Below are 23,376 nucleotides of genomic sequence, written 5' to 3'. Positions count from 1 at the left end.
CATTGTCTACACCCAGGCTACCTGTTTAGAATGTATGAATGCCATTGTTGGTGTTGACATTCATAGTTCAGTTTCATATGGTTTTTCTTTTTTTTTTTTCCCTTACTCTTAGCAGTATGTTCATTCCTCTGTATACCACCGTTATTCATTTGCTCATATATTGTCCCCCTTGCCAAAAGGATAGTATTGTCAATCATAATAAAAGAATGTTTGTGTCTCTCTCTCACTCTCTCTCTTTCTCTTTGCTGTGGCCTGTAAAGATTATGTTAAAGCTCAGCACGTCATTTGTAGTTAGAATGGGCCCTGGAAAAGGAAAAAACCAACCAACACCCCAACCAGAACCACAGATTCTGTATTCATTTGAATGTATTTAAGACTTCTACTTTTGAAAGTACTCTTTATCTGTCTTCCTTTTAGTGTGTGTGACTGTGTGTGTGTGTGTGTGTGTGTGTTTGTGTGTGTGTGTGTACATTATGGATGTGAATCATGGACGGTCTACAAACACCACGCCAAAAAGCTGAACCACTTGCACACCACCAGCCTCAGAAACCTTCTTGGCATAAAGTGGCAAGAGAAGATCCCTGACACAGAGGTGCTCACTTGTGCAAACTTGCCCAGCATCTACACCATCTTGATGCAGGCACAGCTGCGCTGGGCAGTCCATGTAGTTCGCATGCCAGACCACCGCCTCCCCAAGAAACTGCTGTAGGGTGAACTCCAGCATGGCAAGTGCTCCCATGGAGGCCAAAAGAAGCGCTTCAAAGACACTCTGAAAGCTTCTCTGAAGGCCTTCAACATCAGCCACGACACATGGGAGCTGAATGCAATGCACAGACCAAAGTGGCGTTCAGCTGTCCACAAAGGCGCCAAATCCTGTGAGGCTAACAGAATCGCTGCAGCAGAGCAGTGCAGACAGGCCAGGAAAAGCAGTGCCAGCAAGTCCATGACAGCCACCACCATCCCCTGTCCACACTGCGTCAGAACCTTCCGGGCGCGGATTTGCCTGACCAGTCATCTGCGCACCCACAGAGCCCAATCCACCCACCCCCAGGATGACTAGATGGTCCTCATCGATCCCAGCGGACGAACCACACACACATTACGTACAGGAAAAGACAACAACAACAGATTGTTATCTCTGTTTCAGAGTTGCTATGGGATTTGGCGGTGCCTTATTCATCATTGCACATCGAAAAGTTATCCAGTTCACACGTCGACATAAAAAACTGTCACAGTTTTTGCAGAAAAAGTAAGAATCCTAGTGCTGTTTACTATGTCTGTGTTGATCTTCTTCCTGTTCTGCCTGATATGACCTCTGTATTTGTGTATGTGTGTACATGTGTGTATGTGTGTGTGTGTGTGTGTGTGTGTGTGTGTGTGTGTGTGTGTGCATATGTGTGTGTGTGTGATGTGTTTCTGTTCTTCCTCTTCTTCCTCTTCTCTCTGATATTATGTCATTTTTGTATAGTTCTGTGCATGCATACATGGATGTGTGTTTGTGTGTGTGTATGAGCATGTGTTTCTCTATGTTTTTCTTCATCCTTCTCTGTCTGATATTACCTCCATATTTGAGTGCATGTAAGTGTGTGTACAAATGAGGTTTGTGTGCCGTGTGTGTGGTATGTTTCTCTTCATTCTCTTTTGTCAGATTTTAAATCCATGTTCATGTGTGTGTGTGTGTGTGTGTGTGTGTGCGTGCGTGTGTGTGTGTGTGTGTGTGTGTGTGTGTGTGCGTGCGTGTGTGTGTGTGTGTGTGTGTGTGTGTGTGTGTGTGTGTGTGTAGTCGTTTCATCTATCCAGGTATTATTGCTCTGGTCATCTCCTCACTCACCTTCCCTCCAGGCTTGGGGCAGTTTTTTGCTGGAATGGTAAGTATAACCATTTTCTGCACTCACTCTCTGTCCACTCTGTCCCCGTTCCCCCTTTCTCCCCCCCCTCCCACACCACCCTTCTCTTTAGCCTGCATACCTGCAGCTGCTAATTGCAATGTTCAGGACAGGTGACAGAGTACACTTTTTGGCATTTTCGCTGTTACAGAATTTTTTTGTCGTTGTTTTGTGCCATACCTTTGGGTTATTTCAGTGGCATCGCCTTCACGCCACTTGTCCTGAATCTCTTAGACGTAGCTGTTCCCAGGTGATTACCGAATCTGCAGTTCTGCAAATAAAGATTCCTTGAGCAAAATTAGTATGATCAGTTTTTTGGTGATTGAAGGAATTAAAAAAAAAAAAAAAAGAAAGATTTTTGAGCATCTTGATTTACTCAGTTACTGACATTATACAGTTGAACAGAACTGATAATGAATATTGTTATTACCATCACCCCAGACACAACCACTCAGCCCCTACCACCACACAGGGCACAGAACCAACATCCCTCTCCACGCTTCCACTCCCCCTCCACCGCCACACATTCCCTAACCCCTTACTTCCCTCCCGACACCACCACCCACATCCCCTTACCTATAAGTGATAAATGATAGATGTATTGCTCTTTTCTTTTATGCATTTTGTTTATTTCATTTTTTAAATTGTTCTTCATTTAAAAAAAAGAAAAGAAAAGAAAAAAAAAAAAAAAGCATAACAGAAAACGAAAAAAAACAACCCAAAAACTCAATCACAAAAAATTAAAAAGAAAAAAAAAGAAAAAGAATATTGTTATTTTGCACAAATTCACACATGTACTGGTGGTATTCATGACAGTAACAACCGCTTGATAATCACACATGATTTCTGTCTTTTAGCAGTTTCAGTATTTGTGTCAGTTGGTGCAAGAAGGATGTATGTTTTTGGTACTTAAAGTGCCATGCATGCACCTTTGTTTTGTGAAGAGTAAATGTCACTGGCAACTCTATAAGGCTTTGACTGGTTTGTCTTAATATTGATTGCTACTGCTACTTTGTATTAACCAGCATTTGGAAAAAAAAAGGTACTGGCTTTATATTGTCAGCAGTCTAAGAGATGATTCCTATAAAAATCAGTATTAGATTGAGTGTGTGGGTAGGGTGAGAACTGGAGTGTGTGGTAATTGTCTGTGTGTGTATGTTCATGCGTGTGCATATTTGCCCATTATGTATGTGTATCTGTGTGTATACATGATGTGTGTACATGTGACACTGTGTGCTTGTATGTTTGTGCATACATAATAGTGTACACATGACAGCATATGTGGATGTGACGATAAGTGTATATTACATGCATTTGCTTGCATACTAGAGTGCATGACTGTATGTGCACATATGAACATTTTGGCATGTGTACATATACACGTGAGTATGTGAGTGTTAAAACTTAATATTCCATGTGTGTTTGTGTGTGTGTGTGTGTATGTGTGTGTGTGTGTGTGTGTGTGTGCGCGTGTCTGTCTCAGCTGACAAACAAAAAGGCCATCAACGACCTGTTCAGCAACATCACGTGGACAGTAGGGCAGGTGGAGAGCATGAACGACGAGGTCATCCTGTCCCACTGGAAACACCCCCTCACCAACATCTACGTCACCCTCGTCCTCTTCATCATCATGAACGTGAGGCATACTCCCTGACCAACAACGTGGTGTATTTGCATTGTGTTGCATTGGTTTGGTTTTGTGGTGTATTGCTTTTTTTTTTTGTCACAGTCAGATTTCTCTTGTGAGATTTGGGCTGCTCTGGGTGTGTCAACAGTGCCGCGCCGACCCTTTTTTAATCTTGCTTCTGTTGTTTTGTTTTTTTTTGTTTGATTGGTGAAAACACAACTGTAGCACAGTTGTCCAGTTAAGAAGTTTTTGGATCCACTTTTTGAAGACCTTCCTCCAGGTGCTCAACCCATTCAACCTTGAGTAGTTTACAGCCTTGACAGGCTTTCATGCCATATTGATGTAGAAAAAACACAAAAATTATACTGTGTTTCCTCCAAATCACGTGTGGACACATTCAGCAGGCTTTCATGCCATATTGATATTGAAAAAACACAAAAATTATGCTGTGTTTCCTCCAAATCACGTGTGGACACACTCAGCAGGCTTTCATGCCATATTCATGCAGAAAAAACACAAATATGATACTGTGTTTCCTCCAAATCACGTGTGGACACATTTAGTAGGCTTTCATGCCATATTGATATTGAAAAAATACAAAAATTATACTGTGTTTCCTCCAAATCATGTGTGGACACATTTGGCAGGTTTTTATGCCGTATTGCTATTGAAAAAACACAAAAATTATACTGTGTTTCCTCCAAATCATGTGTGGACACATTTGGCAGGTTTTTATGCCGTATTGCTATTGAAATTACCCTGTGTTTGCTCCAAATCATGTGTGGACACACTCAACAGGCTTTTATGCCGTATTGATGTAGAAAAAAACATAGAAATTATCCTGTGTTTCCCCCATATTATGTGTGGACACATTTGGCAGGCTTTTATGCCATATTGATGTAGAAAAAACACAAAAAGTATACTGTGTTTCCTCCAAATCATGTGTGGACACATTTGGCAGGTTTTTATGCCGTATTGCTATTGAAAAAACACAAAAATTATACTGTGTTTCCTCCAAATCATGTGTGGACACATTTGGCAGGTTTTTATGCCATATTGATGTAGAAAAAAACGTAGAAATTATCCTGTGTTTCCCCCAAACTATGTGTGGACACATTTGGCAGGCTTTTATGCCATATTGATGTAGAAAAAACGCAGAAATTATCCTGTGTTTCCTCCAAATTATTTGTGGACACACTCAGAAATACTGCAGAAGTTAGTTCCCTTTTTCCTGTGGTGATTGCACATTTAGAAACATGAAAACCATTTTAATGAGACAAATTTTGACGCCATGGAAATGTTCGGGCACAGAGCTCAATGAGTCAGTTGCTGTTGTTTTTCGGATGAGAGATTTGAGAGAACTGGTTTCTTTTTTTCATTTTGAGCATGTATGACTGAGGCTGTCTGTTGCTTGTGACAACGAGAACAGCTGATTGTAGATGTGCAGTCTGTGACTGAAAACTGTGTGTGTTTGTCTGTGGTTGCTTTCAGTTTATTATGGCAGTTTTCTCCAATACGCTGCCCTTGCCTGCTGGAGTGTTTGTGCCTGTTTTTACCATTGGTAAGCTTGTCTCTTCTTGTGCCTGTTTTTACCATTGGTAAGCTTGTCTCTTCTTGTGTCTGTTTTTACCATTGGTAAGCTTGTCTCTTCTTGTGTCTTTTTTTTTACCATTGGTAAGCTCGTCTTTTCTTGTGTCTGTTTTTACCATTGGTAAGCTTGTCTTTTCTTGTGTCTGTTTTTACCATTGGTAAGCTTGTCTCTCTGTTTTTAAGCTTGTCTTTTCTTGTGTCTGTTTTTACCATTGGTAAGCTTGTCTCTTCTGGTGTCTGTTTTTACCATTGGTAAGCTTGTCTTTTCTTGTGTCTGTTTTTACCATTGGTAAGCTTGTCTCTTCTTGTGTCTGTTTTTACCATTGGTAAGCTTGTCTCTTCTTGTGTCTGTTTTTACCATTGGTAAGCTTGTCTCTTCTTGTGTCTGTTTTTACTGTTGGTAAGCTCGTATCCCTTATTGTGTGTGTGTTTTTTGTTTTTTTTTGTTGTTGTTTTTTTGTGTGTGTATGTGTTGTTGTTCATTTTTTACTGTTGGTAAGCGCTTGTCTTCTGCTTGTCTTCAATTTTTGTGGGTTTTTTTTTTTTTTAAATCATCAGTAAGCTGTCTTCCTGCCCTGTTCTTCCTGCCGAACTTGTGTAAACAAAGTGAGTCCATGTTTTAACCCGGTGTTTGGTTGTCTGTGTGTGTGTGTGTCTGTTGTCTGTGTGTCCGTGGTAAACTTTAACATTGACATTTTCTCTGCAAATACTTCAGTTGACACCAATTTGGCATAAAAGTAGGAAAAATTCAGTTCTTTCCAGTCATCTTGTTTAAAACAATATTGCACCTCTGGGATGGGCACAAAAAAAAATATAAAAAGAAGCCTAATTATATGCAAACTGCATTTACTGTTATATTTATATTTTTTTGTATTCTCTAAACTTGGCACTTTGACCTCTTATTCTGACACAACAACAAGAGGAGTCATTACTATCATTTTTTGTTCAAACAGGAACTTCTTTTGCTAAGCATGGAATTTTTATTTATTTTGCAAACATTTTGGTGCAGATAGTAAAAAAGGGAAATTACTCTGTAATTAATGCTAGGGGACGTAATTTATCACAAGTGAGTCTTGAAGGCCTTGCCTCTCTTGTTATGTGTGTGTTTGCCATTGGTAAACAGACATTTTCATGTCTTACATCACACGTGTATGTTTAACATTCTTTCGTTTGCTATGTTTCTTCAGTTGAATGCCACAACGAGTGCCATTTGGCAATGTTGAAAACAAAGCCAGTTAAAGGGAAGAAAGTGTGACAATAAAGAACAAACAGCAGCAAAGACAATCAGCTTCATCCTGTGTCTCTTTATCCCCTTTCCCAGATAGTTGTATAAGTTATGACCTTAAAGAACTACATATCTCTCACAGAAAATGGCAACGAAGGCTTTGCATCAAGGACATTGCTATTTCACACAACAATAATGAGTTGATTAGAATCTTTTCAAGAGAGCCCGCAAAGTGGTAAGCAAAACATGTTTTTTAGAATAAAGAAAGAAAAATGAATGTTTTAATTTTTTCAACAGTATGGTGTGGTGTGTATGTCCAGTCAATTTTGTCTTGAATGCATTTTGTTCAAGCCTGTGGATGAGAAAATGATAGGTCTAGTATGAAACCTGCCATATCCAAAACAGAATGTGACTAAGATCCTGAAAGAATAATTGCATTGAGAATGACCTGCATGTGTTCTTGATATGTTTCAGCATATTGGTTGTCTGTGTGTCAGTGTGAGTGAGTGTGTGTGTGTGTGTGCATGTGTGTGTGTGTGTGTGTGTGTGTGTGTGTGTGTGACATTCTCTCATTCTCTTTGTGTCTCTTCACTTCTCTCTCTCTCTTTGTCCCTCTCTCTCTCACATTGTCTATTGTGTCAGTGTGTGCATATTTCTCTTCCCATACATCCTCCTTATGACTTTTTACATTTAACTTCAGTTAGTTTTATATGTCAAACTGACATGTTTTCGGGGGTAGCTCATAAAACCAAAACAGTTTTCAGTAAAACTGTTTTCCTTTTTAAATCTATCTTTCCCCATTTTACTTTTTTTTTTCTTTTTCTTTCTTTTCCTTTTTTGGGGGGTGCGGGGGGAGGGAGGGGCCCTTTCCCTGCCAGTGTATATTTATTTGTGAACCCATTAAAAAAGCTATGAAGAAAAAAGGGTTGGGGGGAGTTTATGCATGGAGAGATATGAACGTCAGTCTGGTGGTTGCTGTCAGGTGCTGCATTTGGCCGGCTGGTTGGAGAGAGCATGGCTACCTGGTTTCCTGAGGGGATACCATCAGGAGAAGTGATGAGGAAGATAGTGCCTGGCGGATATGCTGTCGTAGGTGAGTGGGTTTGGGGTATCTCTTGGGTGCATGTGCAGTACAGGTGTGTGGTTTGGGCCTATAGCTGGCTGAGAGGTTGACTGAAGGAGTATCACTGGGGTACTGTGTTGTGCAGTACAGGCGAGTGGTTTACCTTTTAGTTGGCTGGGGGAGTACCACTGGGGTACTGTGTTGTGTAGGTGAGTGTGTTTGGATTGCCTTTTAGTTTGCCGAGATTATCACTGGGGTACTGGTGAGTGGATTTGGTTTGGCTTTCACTTGGCTGAGTTTACCACTGGGGCACTGTGTGGTACAGGTGAGGGGTTTGCCCTTTAGTTGGCTGGGGGAGTACCACTGGAGTACTGTATTGTGTAGTACAGGTGAGTGGTTTGCCTTTTAGTTGGCTGGGGGAGTACCACTGGGGTACCGTATTGTGTAGTACAGGTGAGAGGTTTGCCCTTTAGTTGGCTGGGGGAGTACCACTGGAGTACTGTACTGTGTGGTACAGGTGAGAGGTTTGCCCTTTAGTTGGCTGGGGGAGTACCACTGGGATATTTTATTGTGTAGTATAGGTGAGTGGTTTTGGCCTTAGTTGGCTGAGAGGTTGGCTGAGAGAGTGCCAGTGGGGTACTGTGTTGTGTAGTACAGGTGAGTGGTTTGCCTTCTAATTGGCTGAGAGAGTGCCAGTGGGGTACTGTGCTGTGTAGTACAGGTGAGTGGTTTGCCTTCTAATTGGCTGAGAGAGTGCCAGTGGGGTACTGTGCTGTGTAGTACAGGTGAGTGGTTTGCCTTCTAACTGGCTGAGAGAGTGCCAGTGGGGTACTGTGTTGTGTAGTACAGGTGAGTGGTTTGCCTTCTAATTGGCTGAGAGAGTGCCACTGGGGTACTGTGCTGTGTAGGTGGGTATGTTTGGTTTGCCTTTCAGTTTGCTGAGGTTACCATTGGGGTGCTGGTGAGTGGATTTGGTTTGCCTTTAAGGTGGCTGAGTTTACCACTGGGGCACTGTGAAGTGCAGGTGAGAGGTTTGCCTTTCAGTTGGCTGAGATGTACTCTGGGGTACTGTGTAGTAAAGGTGAGAGGTTTGCCGATAAGGTGATTGAGTTTACCACTGGGATACTGTGTAGTACAGGTGAGTGGGTTTGGTTTGCTTTTTGGTTGGCTGAGGGGGTGCCAGCTAATTTGTACATCCAGCATTTTGATAGGAAATAGAGGGATGTATTGAGTGAGTTGCAAATTCCAAAGACCCTTGGAAGTCAAATTTCTGGATAGTTCCAGTTTCAAGGAGAAACATGCTGTTTCTCATAGGGTACTCCGCATCTGCTTTTGAGAAAGAAAAAAAAATCAACATTTGCCTGACCTATGCGTTTAACAAACACACTGGTCAGGCATTAAGAGCCTACCATTTGTTATGCATTTCCGATTCTGTTTTTGTCAGCGATGTATGTTTGCATAGTAAGTTTGTTCTGTTTTATATGAATTGGATTTGTTGTATTTCTCAATATAAATCTTGGATTCAAGAAAAGAAAACTACAATTGTGCAGGAGCGGCCTCACTGTCAGGCAGCGTGACACGCACAATATCCACATCTGTCATCGTGTTCGAGCTGACAGGGCAGATCAGTCATGTGTTGCCAGCAGTGGTAAGGCCTTTTGTCTTCATGTTGTTGGCAGTGGTGCTTTTTGTTCTGTTTCTGTATTTCTGTGTCTGTGCTTGTGAGAGTATCTGTGTGTGTGTGTATGTGTTTGTGTATGTGTGTGTGCAGAGATGCCAACAGTTACGATTTTGCCATATTATGTTACGCTGGATCGCAGTTTGTTCCAACGTTATCCCAGTGTCAAAATTTTCTGATGAGTTCATTTTTTACTACATAGCATGGTTGCATGCTTTCCTGCCGTAACATTACCCAGACGCTTTAGACCTGTCAATCACGAGGCCAGGGCAGTCACGACTAACCTTCGTCTCATGTGATGATGCTCAGCTAATCACGTGTGTGTTTACATTGAAACAGCATTGAGTAGACCAATCAACTTAATCATTTGCCTGAACAAGAGAGGACATGGCTAAATCAAGTTGTGTCTCAGTCAAACAGCGTCTGTGCCTGGTGGATTGCTGATGTGGCTCGGAGTCCAAGTGTTCCTACCAAATTCAAAATGTTCCTCAAATTTCCTGATTGTTCCCACAAACACTTGACAGGGGTTCGCATCTGTGTGTGTGTTTGTGTTTGTGTGTGTGTTCTGGAGAATTTTAAGGTAATGGCAGTGACTGTGAATTGTGGCCTCATGTGCAGTCCCGTGACTGGTGGTTCCCACATCACCCGGAACTCACACATGCAATGACCTGTGTGTAAAACAGGCGCTGTCTGCTTTCACCTGTATATGCTGAATTCACCATCAACCCTGTTGTGAAATTTTCATGTGTAGTGTCAACATTTTGACTTTGATGCCACAAGGATGGCCATGGAAGCTTCTTTAGTGCTCATTATTGATTGTGCTGAATGCACTGACAAAAACAAAGTGAAGAGAGTGGGTTTGTTTTCAGACTGCTGTGCTGATAGCCAGTGCCATGGGTAACTCGTCATTGTTTTCACAGTGCTGTGCTGATAGCCAGTGCCGTTAGTAACTTGTGGGATTGTTTTCAGATTGATGTGCTGATAGCCAATGCCATTGGTAACTTGTGGGTTTGTTTTCAGATTGCTGTGCTGATAGCCAATGCCATTGGTAACTTGTGGGATTGTTTTCAGATTGATGTGCTGATAGCCAGTGCCATTGGTAACTTGTGGGTTTGTTTTCAGATTGCTGTGCTGATAGCCAATGCCATTGGTAACTTGTGGGTTTGTTTTCAGATTGCTGTGCTGATAGCCAATGCCATTGGTAACTTGTGGGATTGTTTTCAGATTGATGTGCTGATAGCCAATGCCATTGGTAACTTGTGGAATTGTTTTCACAGTGCTGTGCTGATAACCAATGCCATGGGTAACTTGTGGGGTTGTTTTCAGATTGCTGTGCTGATAGCCAGTGCCATGGGTAACTCGTCAGATTGTTTTCACAGTGCTGTGCTGATAGCCAGTGCCGTTAGTAACTTGTGGGATTGTTTTCAGATTGCTGTGCTGATAGCCAATGCCATGGGTAACTTGTGGGTTTGTTTTCAGATTGCTGTGCTGATAGCCAATGCCATTGGTAACTTGTGGGGTTGTTTTCAGATCGCTGTGCTGATAGCCAGTGCCATTGGTAGCTTGTGGGATTGTTTTCAGATTGATGTGCTGATAGCCAGTGCAATGGGTAACTTGTGGGATTGTTTTCACAGTGCTGTGCTGATAGCCAGTGCCATTGGTAGCTTGTGGGATTGTTTTCAGATTGATGTGCTGATAGCCAATGCCATTCGTAACTTGTGGGGTTGTTTTCAGATCGCTGTGCTGATAGCCAGTGCCATTGGTAGCTTGTGGGATTGTTTTCAGATTGATGTGCTGATAGCCAGTGCAATGGGTAACTTGTGGGATTGTTTTCACAGTGCTGTGCTGATAGCCAGTGCCATTGGTAGCTTGTGGGATTGTTTTCAGATTGATGTGCTGATAGCCAATGCCATTCGTAACTTGTGGGGTTGTTTTCAGATCGCTGTGCTGATAGCCAATGCCATTGGTAACTTGTGGGATTGTTTTCAGATCGCTGTGCTGATAGCCAATGCCATTGGTAACTTGTGGGGTTGTTTTCAGATCGCTGTGCTGATAGCCAATGCCATTGGTAACTTGTGGGGTTGTTTTCAGATCGCTGTGCTGATAGCCAATGCCATTGGTAACTTGCTGCAGCCTTCCTTTTACGACAGCATCATCCAGATCAAACGTCTGCCCTATTTGCCTGACATCAAGTCGTCCAGGTCCAAGTGAGTGACTGCTGTTGATTTGATTTGATTTTGGAATGTCTGTCTGAACTGGAAATTCAAGGACTGTTCTGCTTGTGATAATCTTATCATGTCATACAAACTGTAGGACCAGTATGTGTGTGTGTGTGTGTGTGTGTGTGTGTGTGTGTGTGTGTGTGTGTTTGTGAGAGAGAGAGAGAGAGAGAGAGAGAGAGGAGGTGTTTATTTTCATTAATGTGGTATCTTTCCCCATTTTAGAAAGATATCTTCATAACATGAATCTGTAATATTTACCCAGGTTCCAAGACAAGGGTATAGTGTGTGTGTGCATATGCAGAATAGACTTGAGTTGACACTGTATCTTTAGAGTTCAGTATCCCATCCCTGCAGCTGAGTTGAGTAAACCACACCTACAGCTTATGATGCTGAGTTTGCAGCAACAGATAAATGATGGCATTTGAAACAAACCACAGATACAAAGTATGATGCCAAATGTACTGCACATGGCAAAGATTTCACTTGAATCAGAATTACACTCGGCGTGTAAAATTCAAGAACTGTCTCCAGAATTCATGGACATAACTAGTAATTTGAAAGAATTGTGTGGCATTTGGCTTCATAAGAACTCCCCCCCAAAAAAAACAAACAACAACCAACAACAACAACAGACAGGGTATAAAAAATTCTGGAAATTTGCATTTGCAGTGAACTCTGAAACAATTCTATAGAATAAGCATGTGAATTAAGATGTTTATAGAACAACATAGTTGTACAAATCCTGAATTAAGATGCTTATAGAACAATCTGTTGTACAAATCCAGTAACTATTGATGGTCTAGACAGATCTGAGTACAGATATGTGGGTGTTATTCTTCCATCTGGAAGACACATTTTTGTAATTTGAAACAGAGAATCCTTATGGACATGTTTGTGGCTGGGTTGGGGATTTGTTATGAAGAGACCCTCACATGGAAGACATAAATACTCTCTGATGATTGCCCATTTTTGAAACAGTCTGTCGGGACTGACACTTGAAAATCATTATAATTTGTCATTTTTGGATGCATTATGGTACCTAGATTTCAAAACCGTTACAAATTGTCTTTATGGGGGGATGCACTTCAACACCTAAATTTCAACATTGTCATTAGTTGTCATTTTCAGGAAGCCAGTTCAAACTGGTGGATATATTTCCTTCCCTTCCTGCAGTCATGTCAGTCAGCCTCAGTGGCTGAGGCTCTTTCTTTGGAATTATTTAACTCACTCTGGACGATGGAATGCTATAGCGTTCCAGACGTAAGGTAACGTTCCGGACGACTGAACGTTATAGCGGTTTTGACAGTTAAAATTTTTTCCATGTTTTCCTCATGGGGTAGCATAACAATCACATCTACACCGGGGATTGCGAACGTGTCAAGGGTTGAATGGAAAGTTTCTTCATGAGATTCCGTAACAACACACTCCACAGCGAGTTCAGGACCCCACACGACAAGCTAATCTGCATACGTATCAAAAATGGCATCACAGGCGATACAAGTGGAAATTTTTGGATCAGACTAGATCATGACAGCAGCTTTTACCAGCTGTTGAAGTGATTGATATACTTCAAACTGAAGGTTTCAACATCGACGAGGATGATGAAGATGTTGAACAAAGTGTCTGCAGTGAAGAAAGTTACCAGTAAGTAGGTACTGATAGTGATTCAACTTCTGAGAGCAGTGAAGAGGGAGGGGGGTGGGCGTTTACACGACATGAGGAGAGGGGTCAGTGGGTCAAGTACAGTGAGTTTCATTTAATTACTTTATGTTTTGTATTTTTTGTGATTTTTTTCCTAACCCTGACAAATGGGTTGTCTGTAGGGAAAAGCAAGGGAGAGAACTATTCGTCCGGAGTGAGTTAAGAGGGAACTTGATTAACCCTATGTCTACATACAGGGTAGGATCTAAACCTGAATAGGGGTAAGTGATAGGCTGGAAATGTGCCAGTCAGGGTATATATATAGCCCTGGGGAGTGCTACACGAGCCAAATTAGCTTGATGCGGAAACCCTGAACGTTGATTCAGTGGAGTATAGGTGGATATGTCTTCCTGCTTCTATCCTTCCCTCCTCCTCTCTTCATTTCTTGTTAATTGAAAAAAAAAAAAAAAAACACACACACACACACATACACATGCTTTTTCTTCAGACAAAACAACAGAAGTGATTGAACATTGATGCCTGCTTTGGTGTGCTTCAGCACCTGGCAGATATTTGTGGAGGACTTCATGATCCGTGATGTGAGGTTTGTGCCTTTCACGACCACTTACGGTGACCTTAACAACTTGCTGCTTAACACCTACCACCGAACCTACCCTCTCGTTGACAGTGCAAGTGAGTATCTGTCCTCTGTGTGTGTGTGTGTTAAGAGAGGGTGTTGCAGTAGATCCTGCGCACCTATTGACAGTGCCAGTGTGTATGTGTTTTCGACTGTGTTGTGTTATATGTGTGTGAAGTCCCATTGCTTATGGAACTTCTGGTGCTTCCTTACAGACCTTCGAAAGCAAAAATGGACTGACAGTGAATGTGACTGTGTGTTGAATCAACAGTCCTTTGTTCAAGGAAGGTTCTTTAGCAAGAATGTTCTGAAATCGCAAAAACAAAAAAACAAAAACAAACAAGATTAAAACATGTACGGATGGATTTTAACAGGGCATACATGATACATGGACTGATGGTAGATTGAGACTGATTGAATCGATTTTTGTAAAGGCAGTGGTGACTGATAGATTGATGGATGGGTGGATGAGCTTTGTGTAGTGCCAGTGCATTGATTGATGGATGGGTGGATGAGCTTTGTGTAGTGCCAGTGCATTGATTGATGGATGGGTGGATGAGCTTTGTGTAGTGCCAGTGCATTGATTGATGGATGGGTGGATGAGCTTTGTGTAGTGGCAGTGCATTGATTGAGGGATGGGTGGATGAGCTTTGTGTAGTGGCAGTGCATTGATTGAGGGATGGGTGGATGAGCTTTGTGTAGTGGCAGTGCATTGATTGATGGATGGGTGGATGAGCTTTGTGTAGTGGCAGTGCATTGATTGATGGATGGGTGGATGAGCTTTGTGTAGTGGCAGTGCATTGATTGATGGATGGGTGGATGAGCTTTGTGTAGTGCCAGTGCATTGATTGAGGGATGGGTGGATGAGCTTTGTGTAGTGGCAGTGCATTGATTGAGGGATGGGTGGATGAGCTTTGTGTAGTGGCAGTGCATTGATTGATGGATGGGTGGATGAGCTTTGTGTAGTGGCAGTGCATTGATTGATGGATGGGTGGATGAGCTTTGTGTAGTGGCAGTGCATTGATTGATGGATGGGTGGATGAGCCTTGTGTAGTGGCAGTGGTGACTGTTGTGCAGACTCCATGATCCTGCTGGGGTCCATCCAGCGCTTTGAGCTGGAGCGCATGCTGCTGGTGCACCTGAGCCATGACGCTGAGGTCCTGATGCAGGACGGGCACCCCTTCACCACCCCTGTCGCCGCCGACAGCGCTGCTCCCACCCCTAACCAGCTGTCCCCTCCGGTCACCTCTGCCGCCTCCCAGCCTGGGGGTCCCCCCTCCGCCCCCACCCCCTTGCCCCGCTTTGTGGTGACCAAGGTGGATGAGGAAGGTGGGGGGGGCAAGGGGGACACTCCGAAGGAGCCCAGCCAGGCAAGTGTGCCCTCATCTCCCTTTCTGCAAGTGGTGAGTTGACTGATCCGACATGGACACATTTTGTTTCAGCATTCGCTTCAATAGTCCTTTAGACACAGGCTGCCGTCATTTGTTGGTTATGGGATATGGTTAGATCTGCGGCTGTGTTCCGTGCATGACTGTAGAGCGGTGTCTGTTGTCGCTGTACAGGACGGTGTGTGGACAGCTGTCGTGCGTTGTATTCTGCAGGCAGCGTCTTGTCTGCTACTGTATTTTACTGCACTTTTGACTCTGTACATTCTCCAATCTCTGCACTAGGGCTGCATGGTGTCTGTGGACCCTTCTTTTCCTATTGTTTAAGCATTGTTTGTATGTGCTGGTCTTCAAGTACGCTCCTTCAGGTCACTTTTGAAGACATCCTTGAAGCACAGCTGTGGTCGATAGGTGGACCTTCAACATTTGATAAGCTGACCATGCAGTAAAATTTGCAGTTTTCCCCACAAACATTGGAGAGACAAGGCTGAGGATTGTGACCATGGGGTGGTGTCTGGCACTGTCACCCTTCACTCCGATTGTAGCTCGTCTCATGACATGGAAGATGTGCCTCGGACAGTGCATGCAGAAGCTGTACAGGCAGGCACATAGACACTAGGTCTCCCCACCATACAAGAATAATATTGACAACACTGGCTTTGTGATGTGTACTTTTGCCTGTGTCATCAGTTCCTTGTTTCTGTACATTCTCTCTTCTCTTGGTGTGGCAAATGTGATAAATCAGATTGAGTATTGGAAAATTTTATTGACATGAAAGTCAGATAGACTGGTTTGGCGCAAATAAACTGAACATAGTACTAGCAATTTTATTCATGTAAATTGCAGACTTGCTTCACCTAACCAAACTGAACAAAGAACTAGTAATTTGTACTGATGGTTTCTTTTCTCTTTGTTACAATATTAAGATATGACTTGGCTGCTGCATGCAGAAGTGGAGAAAGCCTTGCCTTCAAAAGTAAGTGCCCAGAGAGATTGTCTGCAAAGGTCTTGGACATACTTGAGTTGTTAATTCATTGTTAGTGATGGAGAAGGGCTTGTCCACCTTTAGTCATATCATATTGGTCTGTTTTTGTGCTGTTTGAGTGGTCAGTGCATTGACAAAGCTTATGTTGTTTTCTGATTGTGTGAGTCATGAGGTGTGGTATCTGCATGCTGGAGTCTTGCTTCACCTTCACTCTGGAATGGTTAATGATTTCCTTCAGATCTTGTATTAAGATACTTCATTGGCAGATCCTGATGCTTCTTTCAGAAAGACTGTGTTGATGATCTCCACCAATGAGGAGGCAGTCACACAGCTGTGATTGTCTCCAGTGCAGTTGTTGAAGGAAGAGTTCCGCTGTTTATTTGCCACAGTGACTGTTCCCTACATCTTCTGAAGAAAGGACGGTATTATTTTGGCACACTCAGTTTTCTGCAGGACTTTTAGAGACTTACCAGCACATAGTAAGTCAAGTGCTTCCATCAAATCAGTGAATGCATGTCATACATTATGGTTTCCTTTGATCTCTGCTTTTCTCTTGCATCTATCAAAGTGAGAGGAGTGTTTTGGTTGTGGATCTCTTCTGTCTGAACCCACGTTGAAACACCGCGTAGAGTTCTTGGTGCCTGTTTAGTACATCATGAGCTGAGAGTTTGCTGGTAAGCCAGCCACCATGGGAAAGTGTTCAGCATCATGGACTGACAGCTCTGAAGTGTGGTCTTTTAGCCCATGGCTTGGTTGTACCCAGAGTTGAGTGTGCGGTGGGCTCAGATGTGAAACTGGGACCATATGGTGGATTCATCCAGTTAACAGGTGTGTTTTTGAGAGTGTTTAACTCAGATTTCCTTACCAACACTGCTTTTGCAGTCTGAGAAATGGTTGATGTCAGGATGAGTAATGAAAGGAAGTGTTGTCTCAAACCTAAAAAACATGTCCATAGCTGCAGCATCCTAATCTGTACCATCCTCAAAATATGCAAAAGAAATGGTCCCAACATTTGTGGCCACTCATGTCCTGCTTTCAGGGTGATTTTATTTTGATTCTCCTTCCTTTTCCATGCTTGTTAGAGGGATGTGAAGGCTGTTTCTGCTCTGGGGGAATGGGCTAGCTCAGTCTGGCTCTGTGACAAAGTGATGATTATCGTCAGCTGGGGGCTGGATAGGTGGTCTCCTGATTACCCTCAAACAGAAGAGGCATCTGAATGCTGCTGAAGTGACTCGGCAGCACGGCAAGGTCTCCTCAGGTGAGCAGCCTCTTCACAACCTTACTGTGGGAGTAATGCCACAGAGATGACGCAGAAGGTGGGATTGCAAAAAACTGGACGGAGCAACAGGAAATCTTGTGTGTGTGTGTGTGTGTGTGTGCGATAGTGGAAGAAAACAGATGCAGTTGAACAATTCTTCCATCAGTATGACGTTACTTTAAAAAATTGCAAAAAAAAAAAAAAAAAAAAAAAAAGTATATTTGTATATATGTACATATGTACTTGCTGGCATTTCATGATGTTTCACAATCAATACTGCTGTTGTCTCTTTGGCTTTTACAGAGATTAGCAATGTTCTGAATCTCTTTAGCTTTTACAGTGACTAACAATGCTATAAGTCTCCTTGGCTTGTTTAGAGACTTGCAATGCTGCTTTGGCTTTTACAGAGACTAACAATGCTATATATCTCCTTGGCTTTTACAGTTACTAACAGTGCTATTTATATATCTCCTTGTTTTTTGTTGTTGTTTTTTTTAGAAAGTAACATTGCTGTATGCCTTCTTGACTCTTATATAGCACAGCAGTGCAAGTTTTCTTCCTTGTAATTAGCTTTTTTCACAAGTATCAGTGTCAGTCTGCTTCCTGGTCTGTTACAGAGTATAGCAGTGTCAGTCTGTCTGTGTTGTCTTTTACCAAAAATAACAATGTTGCTGCTTCCATGTCTTTTACAGAGAATAACAGTGTTTCCTTTTTTGCCTTGTTAAAAAAAAAAATTACAGAGGATAACATTGTAACTCTTTGCTGTTTCCATGGCTTTTATTGAAAAAAAAACAAACCACCCAGTGTCACTTTGTCTCTTTAACTGGCTTTTGATGACGATGATATGGATATTTATTTAGTGCCTGTTCTCGGTCAGAGACCAAGCTCTAAGCACTTTACAGACACAGTCATTTGCATATCAGGCTGCCTACCTGGGTAGAGCCAATTGACAGCTGCCTTGGGCGCTCATCATTCGTTTCCTGTGTCATTCAATATGGTATCAGTCACACACACATACACACTCATGCAGACATGTAACATTTTACGTGTATGACCGTTTTGTTTTTGTATTTTTCATGTAGGCAGCCATGTTCTGTTTTTTGGGTTGTGCATGTTGAGTTTGTTATTGTTTCCATTATTTTCCAAATGCTGACATGGATAACAGGATCTTTAACATGCATATTTGATCTTCCGTGTGTGAATACACACAAAGTGGGTTCAGACACTAGCAGGTCTGTACACATGTTGACCTGGGAGATTGGAAAAATCTCCTCCCTTTACCACCAGGCGCTGTTACCGAGATTTGAACCCAGGACCTTCACTTTGAAAGTCCAGTGCTTTAACCACTTGGCTATTGCACCAGATAATGTGTTGCGCTAGGTCCTTGACTATTACTTAGGGTAAGAAATTAATGCTGCTCTGTTCCCTTGGCATTTGAAGAGAATATCTGTGCTCCATAACAGTGTTACTCTGTTGCCTAAGGTTTGCAGAGAATAACAACAATCTGCTCTTTCTCATTGGCTTTTACAGAGAATAATATGTATATATATATGTCCTTGTCTTTTAGAGAGATTAACAAGTTAATGCTATACTGTCTTCTTGGCATTTTTTTAGAATAACTGTGTGTTTAACTGTGTTACTCTGTTACCTTAGCTTTTACAGAAGATAACAGTACTCTTACCGTTTCTCACAGGCTTTACAAAGATAACAGTGTTGTGCTATGTCTTTGACTTTTACAGATAATAACAGAGTAATATTATTCGGTCTGTCTGGTGTTTCCAGTGAATAACAACGTTCTAACTTCTTTAACAGCGTAACTCTGTTACGTTAGTTTTTACATGAAATAACAACATCAGTCTATCTCCTGGACTTTAACAGAGAAAAACAATTTCAGCATTGCATTTGTCTTCTTTTACTCCATCCCCCCCCCCACCCCCCCTCAACCCCCTTCCCCGACCCCCACACACCCCCTAAAAAAGTTTCTGACAATGCTAAGTGATGTGTGATATTTTGCAGTACAGTTTTTCACTTCTGACTCCCTGCCTTTTACGGAGAATAAGAATGTCAGTCTGTCCCCTTGGCGTTTAGGGTGAATAACAGCATGTCCCTCTCCTTGACTTTAACAGAGAATAACAGATAAGTGTTACGCTGTCTCTCTAGTGTTTGCAAAAAGGCATCAATATTAACCTGCCTCCTGAGCCTCTGCAGAGAATAACATCTTTCTGTCTCACTGGCTTTGACAGAGAATATAACATAGTTAGAGAAATGACTGATGATATCACTTATACAGGGAATGATATTGTTACAGAGAATTGAGGTTTTTTTTAGAGAGGGTAATATTTTCATGTCCTGGTTTATCACATATTTTCCCAGCACTTGCACAGGCACCCAGTCCCTTCGGTGCAACATTTGCCAATTTGAAGGTTTCAGCAGCTTCTGGACATGTGGTAGACATGAGTGGAGTGTTGGCCTAGAGGTAACGTGTCCGCTTAGGAAGCAAGAGTATCTGAGCACATTGGTTCGAATCCCATAGTCGCCAGTATTTTCTCCCCCTCCACAAGACCACGAGTGGTTGTCCGGATGCTAGTCATTCGGATGAGATGATAAACCAAGGTTCTGTGTGCAGCTTGCACATGCATGTAAAATAACCCACGGCAGCAAAAGGGTTGTCCCTGGCGAAATTCTGTAGAAAAATCACTTCAATAGGAAAAGATATAAAATTTCAGGCAGAAAAAAAGATTTTTTTTTAAATGGTTGCGCCCTCATTGTAGCGACAAGCTCTCTGTGGGGAGAGCAGACCGAATTTGACACAGTTGTTACAATAATGATACAGTAATACAATCAAGCAAATGCAGTTACCTACTCTCCTCTAAGAGCACACAATGTGACTTCAGTGATGCTTGTAGTTTCCCATCACCTTGTGTGCTGATACAGAGGAAAAGCACTTAAAGTTGCTCAAATTCTGTATTTTTTGTTTACCTTTGTGCTAGTTGATTGTAAATACAGAGCAGCATTGAATTCATGTTGAGTGAAGGTTACAATGCTTGTTTAATGTTTGATAGTTAACACTCATAGCTATCATCTTAGAGATTATTTCCTTTCATTATGAAACAGTACAACGCACTGTGTTTTGGCATTGTTTCCGTTTATTGAGAAACGGTGCAGCAGACTGTTCAGAGATCACTAACTTTGACTGAGACACAATGCAGCCAACTGCTTATGGATTATTTTGTTTCATTGAGAAACAGTACAGCAGACTGTTTAGATATTGCTTCATTTCATTGAGAAACAGTGCAACTAATGTGTTTAGATGTTGTTTCTTTTTTTATTTTGAGAAGCAACACAGCAAATTGTGTTCAGAGATTATTTTATTTCATTGAGAAACAACAAATATGTACAGATGATGTTTCCTTTTGTTGAGAAACAATACAGCAGACTGCGTTTAGAGGTTATTTCCTTTTATTGAGAAACAATACAGCAGACTGCGTTTAGAGGTTATTTCCTTTTATTGAGAAACAATACAGCAGACTGCGTTTAGAGGTTATTTCCTTTTATTGAGAAACAATACAGCAGACTGCGTTTAGAGGTTATTTCCTTTTATTGAGAAACAATACAGCAGACTGCGTTTAGAGGTTATTTCCTTTTATTGAGAAACAATACAGCAGACTGCGTTTAGAGGTTATTTCCTTTTATTGAGAAACAATACAGCAGACTGCGTTTAGAGGTTATTTCCTTTTATTGAGAAACAATACAGCAGACTGCGTTTAGAGGTTATTTCCTTTTATTGAGAAACAATACAGCAGACTGCGTTTAGAGGTTATTTCCTTTTATTGAGAAACAATACAACAGACTGTTTATAAATTATTTCCTTTGATTCAGAGACACAATACAGCAAACTGTGCTTAGAGAGTATAGTGTTTCTTTGAGAAGCTGCTGCTTCTTTGTTCATGGGCAGCAACTCCCACTTGTATGAACACTAGTGGGCTTTAACATGTATGACCATTTTTACCCTCCCATATACGCTGCCATACTCCATTTTCGCGGGGTTGGGGATGTATGCTGGGTATGTTCTTGTTTCCATAACCTACCAAACGCTGACATGGATTACAGGACCTTTAATGTGTGTATTTGATCTTCTGCTTGCGTATGCACACAAAGAGGCTTCAGGCACAAGCAGGTCTGCACATATGTTGACCTGGGAGATCGGAAAAATCTGTACCCTTTACCCACCAGGTGCCATTACTGAGATTCGAACCAGGGATCCTCAGATTGAGAGTCCAAAGCTTTAACCACTCGGCTATTGCGCCTGTCCTTTGAGAAGCAATACAGCAAACTGCATTTTGAGATGGTTTCGTTTTATTAAGAAACAATACAACAAATGTGTTCAGACATTGTTTTCTTTATTGAGAAAAGATTACAGCAAACTGTCTCAGAGATCCTTTAAAATGTGTTTGGGATTATGTAACATTACAGTCATCTGGAAGCTTTTTTTTTTTTCCTCAGTGAAAGACAGCGCAGTACTCTGTGTCAAAAGGTCTTTGTCATTCTGACAAATTTTATGTATCATTTTTATTTTCCTCATTCAGAAATGGAATGGTAAACTGTGTGGCAGAATCAAATCAGACCATATTGCTTGTAGCCCAGCCGACCACAAAGAAGCCATTAAGTGCAACAGGGATTACTTTCTCATTTGTACTCAGCATGAGTCAGGACATGTTTTCATGTTGTGGGGTGTGTGGTTGAGGTGTAGCACAGCAGCTGCTAACAGCGCATCCCTGTCGCTGCTCTCTCTGCAGCCTTCCCGAACCCCAGTCCCCCCTGACAGCAGCTTGGGTCCTGACACCAATTACAACACCGTTCATGCCATGCCACGCTCCATCCTCAAGAAATCGCCGTCCTCTGCCAAACTGCTTCGCAGCGCCAGTACCGGTGATCTGAAAGGTATAATGCACGTTTTTGTGTCGAGGGAGGGGGGGATTTTTCTGTTTTTGTGATCAGCCTTGAATTGTAATACTCCTGTGGATGAATATTTAAATTCTCATGACAGTGTAAAATGCCTTCAAAACATCTCCAACTAAAACTCTGCAGACACAGGAAATATGTACACTGAGCTTTATCCAGACAAGGTCTTGGAATGGAAATAGTCTTTAGAAGACTGTTGTTAGGACAGTGTGTGCCTGATGTCAAAGCAGTTTTCACTGTTGGAAAGAGTATCTGAAGCATGTTAAAGAAATACTAACATGTCCACAAAGTGACATGGTGCTCATTTGCACACCACATCAAAACGACATGAACTCAACATTATGTCAAACGAACTTGAAACTTCCAACATATGACCACTGCAGTGTATACTTCAAACACTAACATCTTTTTGATGAAGATGCCATTTGTGTTATTGCCAATACAGCACCCTTACTGTATCCTTCCATAAAGATGAGCCGTTTTGCAAAAGGCCATGTAGAGTTTGTACACATTGGTTTCAGGGGATGTTAATCAGTTCTATCGCAAGCTGGCTCGTGAGAGACGAGAGAGTCGCATCGAGGACCGACCTTTCAAGATAACTAGCGCGGTGAGTAGAAGCGTTGATCTTTTGCTGACTTTGCTGCAGTGTAGATTATTGGCCCTTCAAAGTGTTAGTTTTTGTCATTGATGTTGTTGTTTGACTATTGTTGATTGTCAGTAAAGATTTTGTGAAGACAGTATCTGCTGATGATATTTTGATGCTGGGATGCTGTTACTTTCTGATTAGTGGGTCCCAGGACCCTAAAGTAATTTTCAACTTCAGGGGTTCAGATTGCTGCAGTAGAAACAGTGCATCAGGAATGTCTGAAGGTGTGCTGTATCATGTATTGCCATGTATTGTACAGAGATTTGATGTGAGGCCAAGCGTAGAGTTGACATATTTAGTAAACCATGGCATAGTGTAGCATGCTCCCTGCAACAAACACCCTGGGGTCTATATGGAACTCCACAGCTTTCACTGGTCACAAGATGAGGATATTCAATGCAAATGTGAAGGCCGTCCTTCTATATGATTCAGAGACTTGAAGTCTAAAACAAAAAGTCAAATACGGACATAGCCCAGGCCTTCCTCAACAGATGCCTGAGAGGCATTGTGGGCATAAGACAGAAACAATAAGAAAGGCCTGTCTGTAGGAAAGAACCAACCAGATTCCCAT

General features: G+C 42.0%; 1 protein-coding gene across 4 annotated transcripts in view; it reads left to right on the top strand.

Moving 5' to 3' along the window:
• LOC143287681 (chloride channel protein 2-like) overlaps positions 1–23,376 on the top strand; it is an 81,653-nt gene that overhangs the window by 45,482 nt on the left and 12,795 nt on the right. For 3 of the 4 annotated variants that reach the window (XM_076595863.1, XM_076595864.1, XM_076595861.1), the window contains exons 11-21: positions 1,148–1,249; positions 1,784–1,868; positions 3,370–3,522; positions 5,005–5,074; positions 7,311–7,421; positions 8,942–9,039; positions 11,161–11,276; positions 13,492–13,625; positions 14,647–14,972; positions 21,994–22,138; positions 22,681–22,766. In XM_076595863.1, coding sequence (XP_076451978.1) covers positions 1,148–1,249; positions 1,784–1,868; positions 3,370–3,522; positions 5,005–5,074; positions 7,311–7,421; positions 8,942–9,039; positions 11,161–11,276; positions 13,492–13,625; positions 14,647–14,972; positions 21,994–22,138; positions 22,681–22,766 — 1,426 coding nt within the window. The remainder of the gene's footprint in view (positions 1–1,147; positions 1,250–1,783; positions 1,869–3,369; positions 3,523–5,004; positions 5,075–7,310; positions 7,422–8,941; positions 9,040–11,160; positions 11,277–13,491; positions 13,626–14,646; positions 14,973–21,993; positions 22,139–22,680; positions 22,767–23,376) is intronic. The other variant, XM_076595865.1, reaches the window with a different exon arrangement.

Source organism: Babylonia areolata, chromosome 11, assembly GCF_041734735.1.
Source record: "Babylonia areolata isolate BAREFJ2019XMU chromosome 11, ASM4173473v1, whole genome shotgun sequence".
Lineage (NCBI taxonomy): Eukaryota > Metazoa > Mollusca > Gastropoda > Neogastropoda > Buccinidae > Babylonia > Babylonia areolata.
This window is presented reverse-complemented; position numbering and strand designations above follow the sequence as displayed.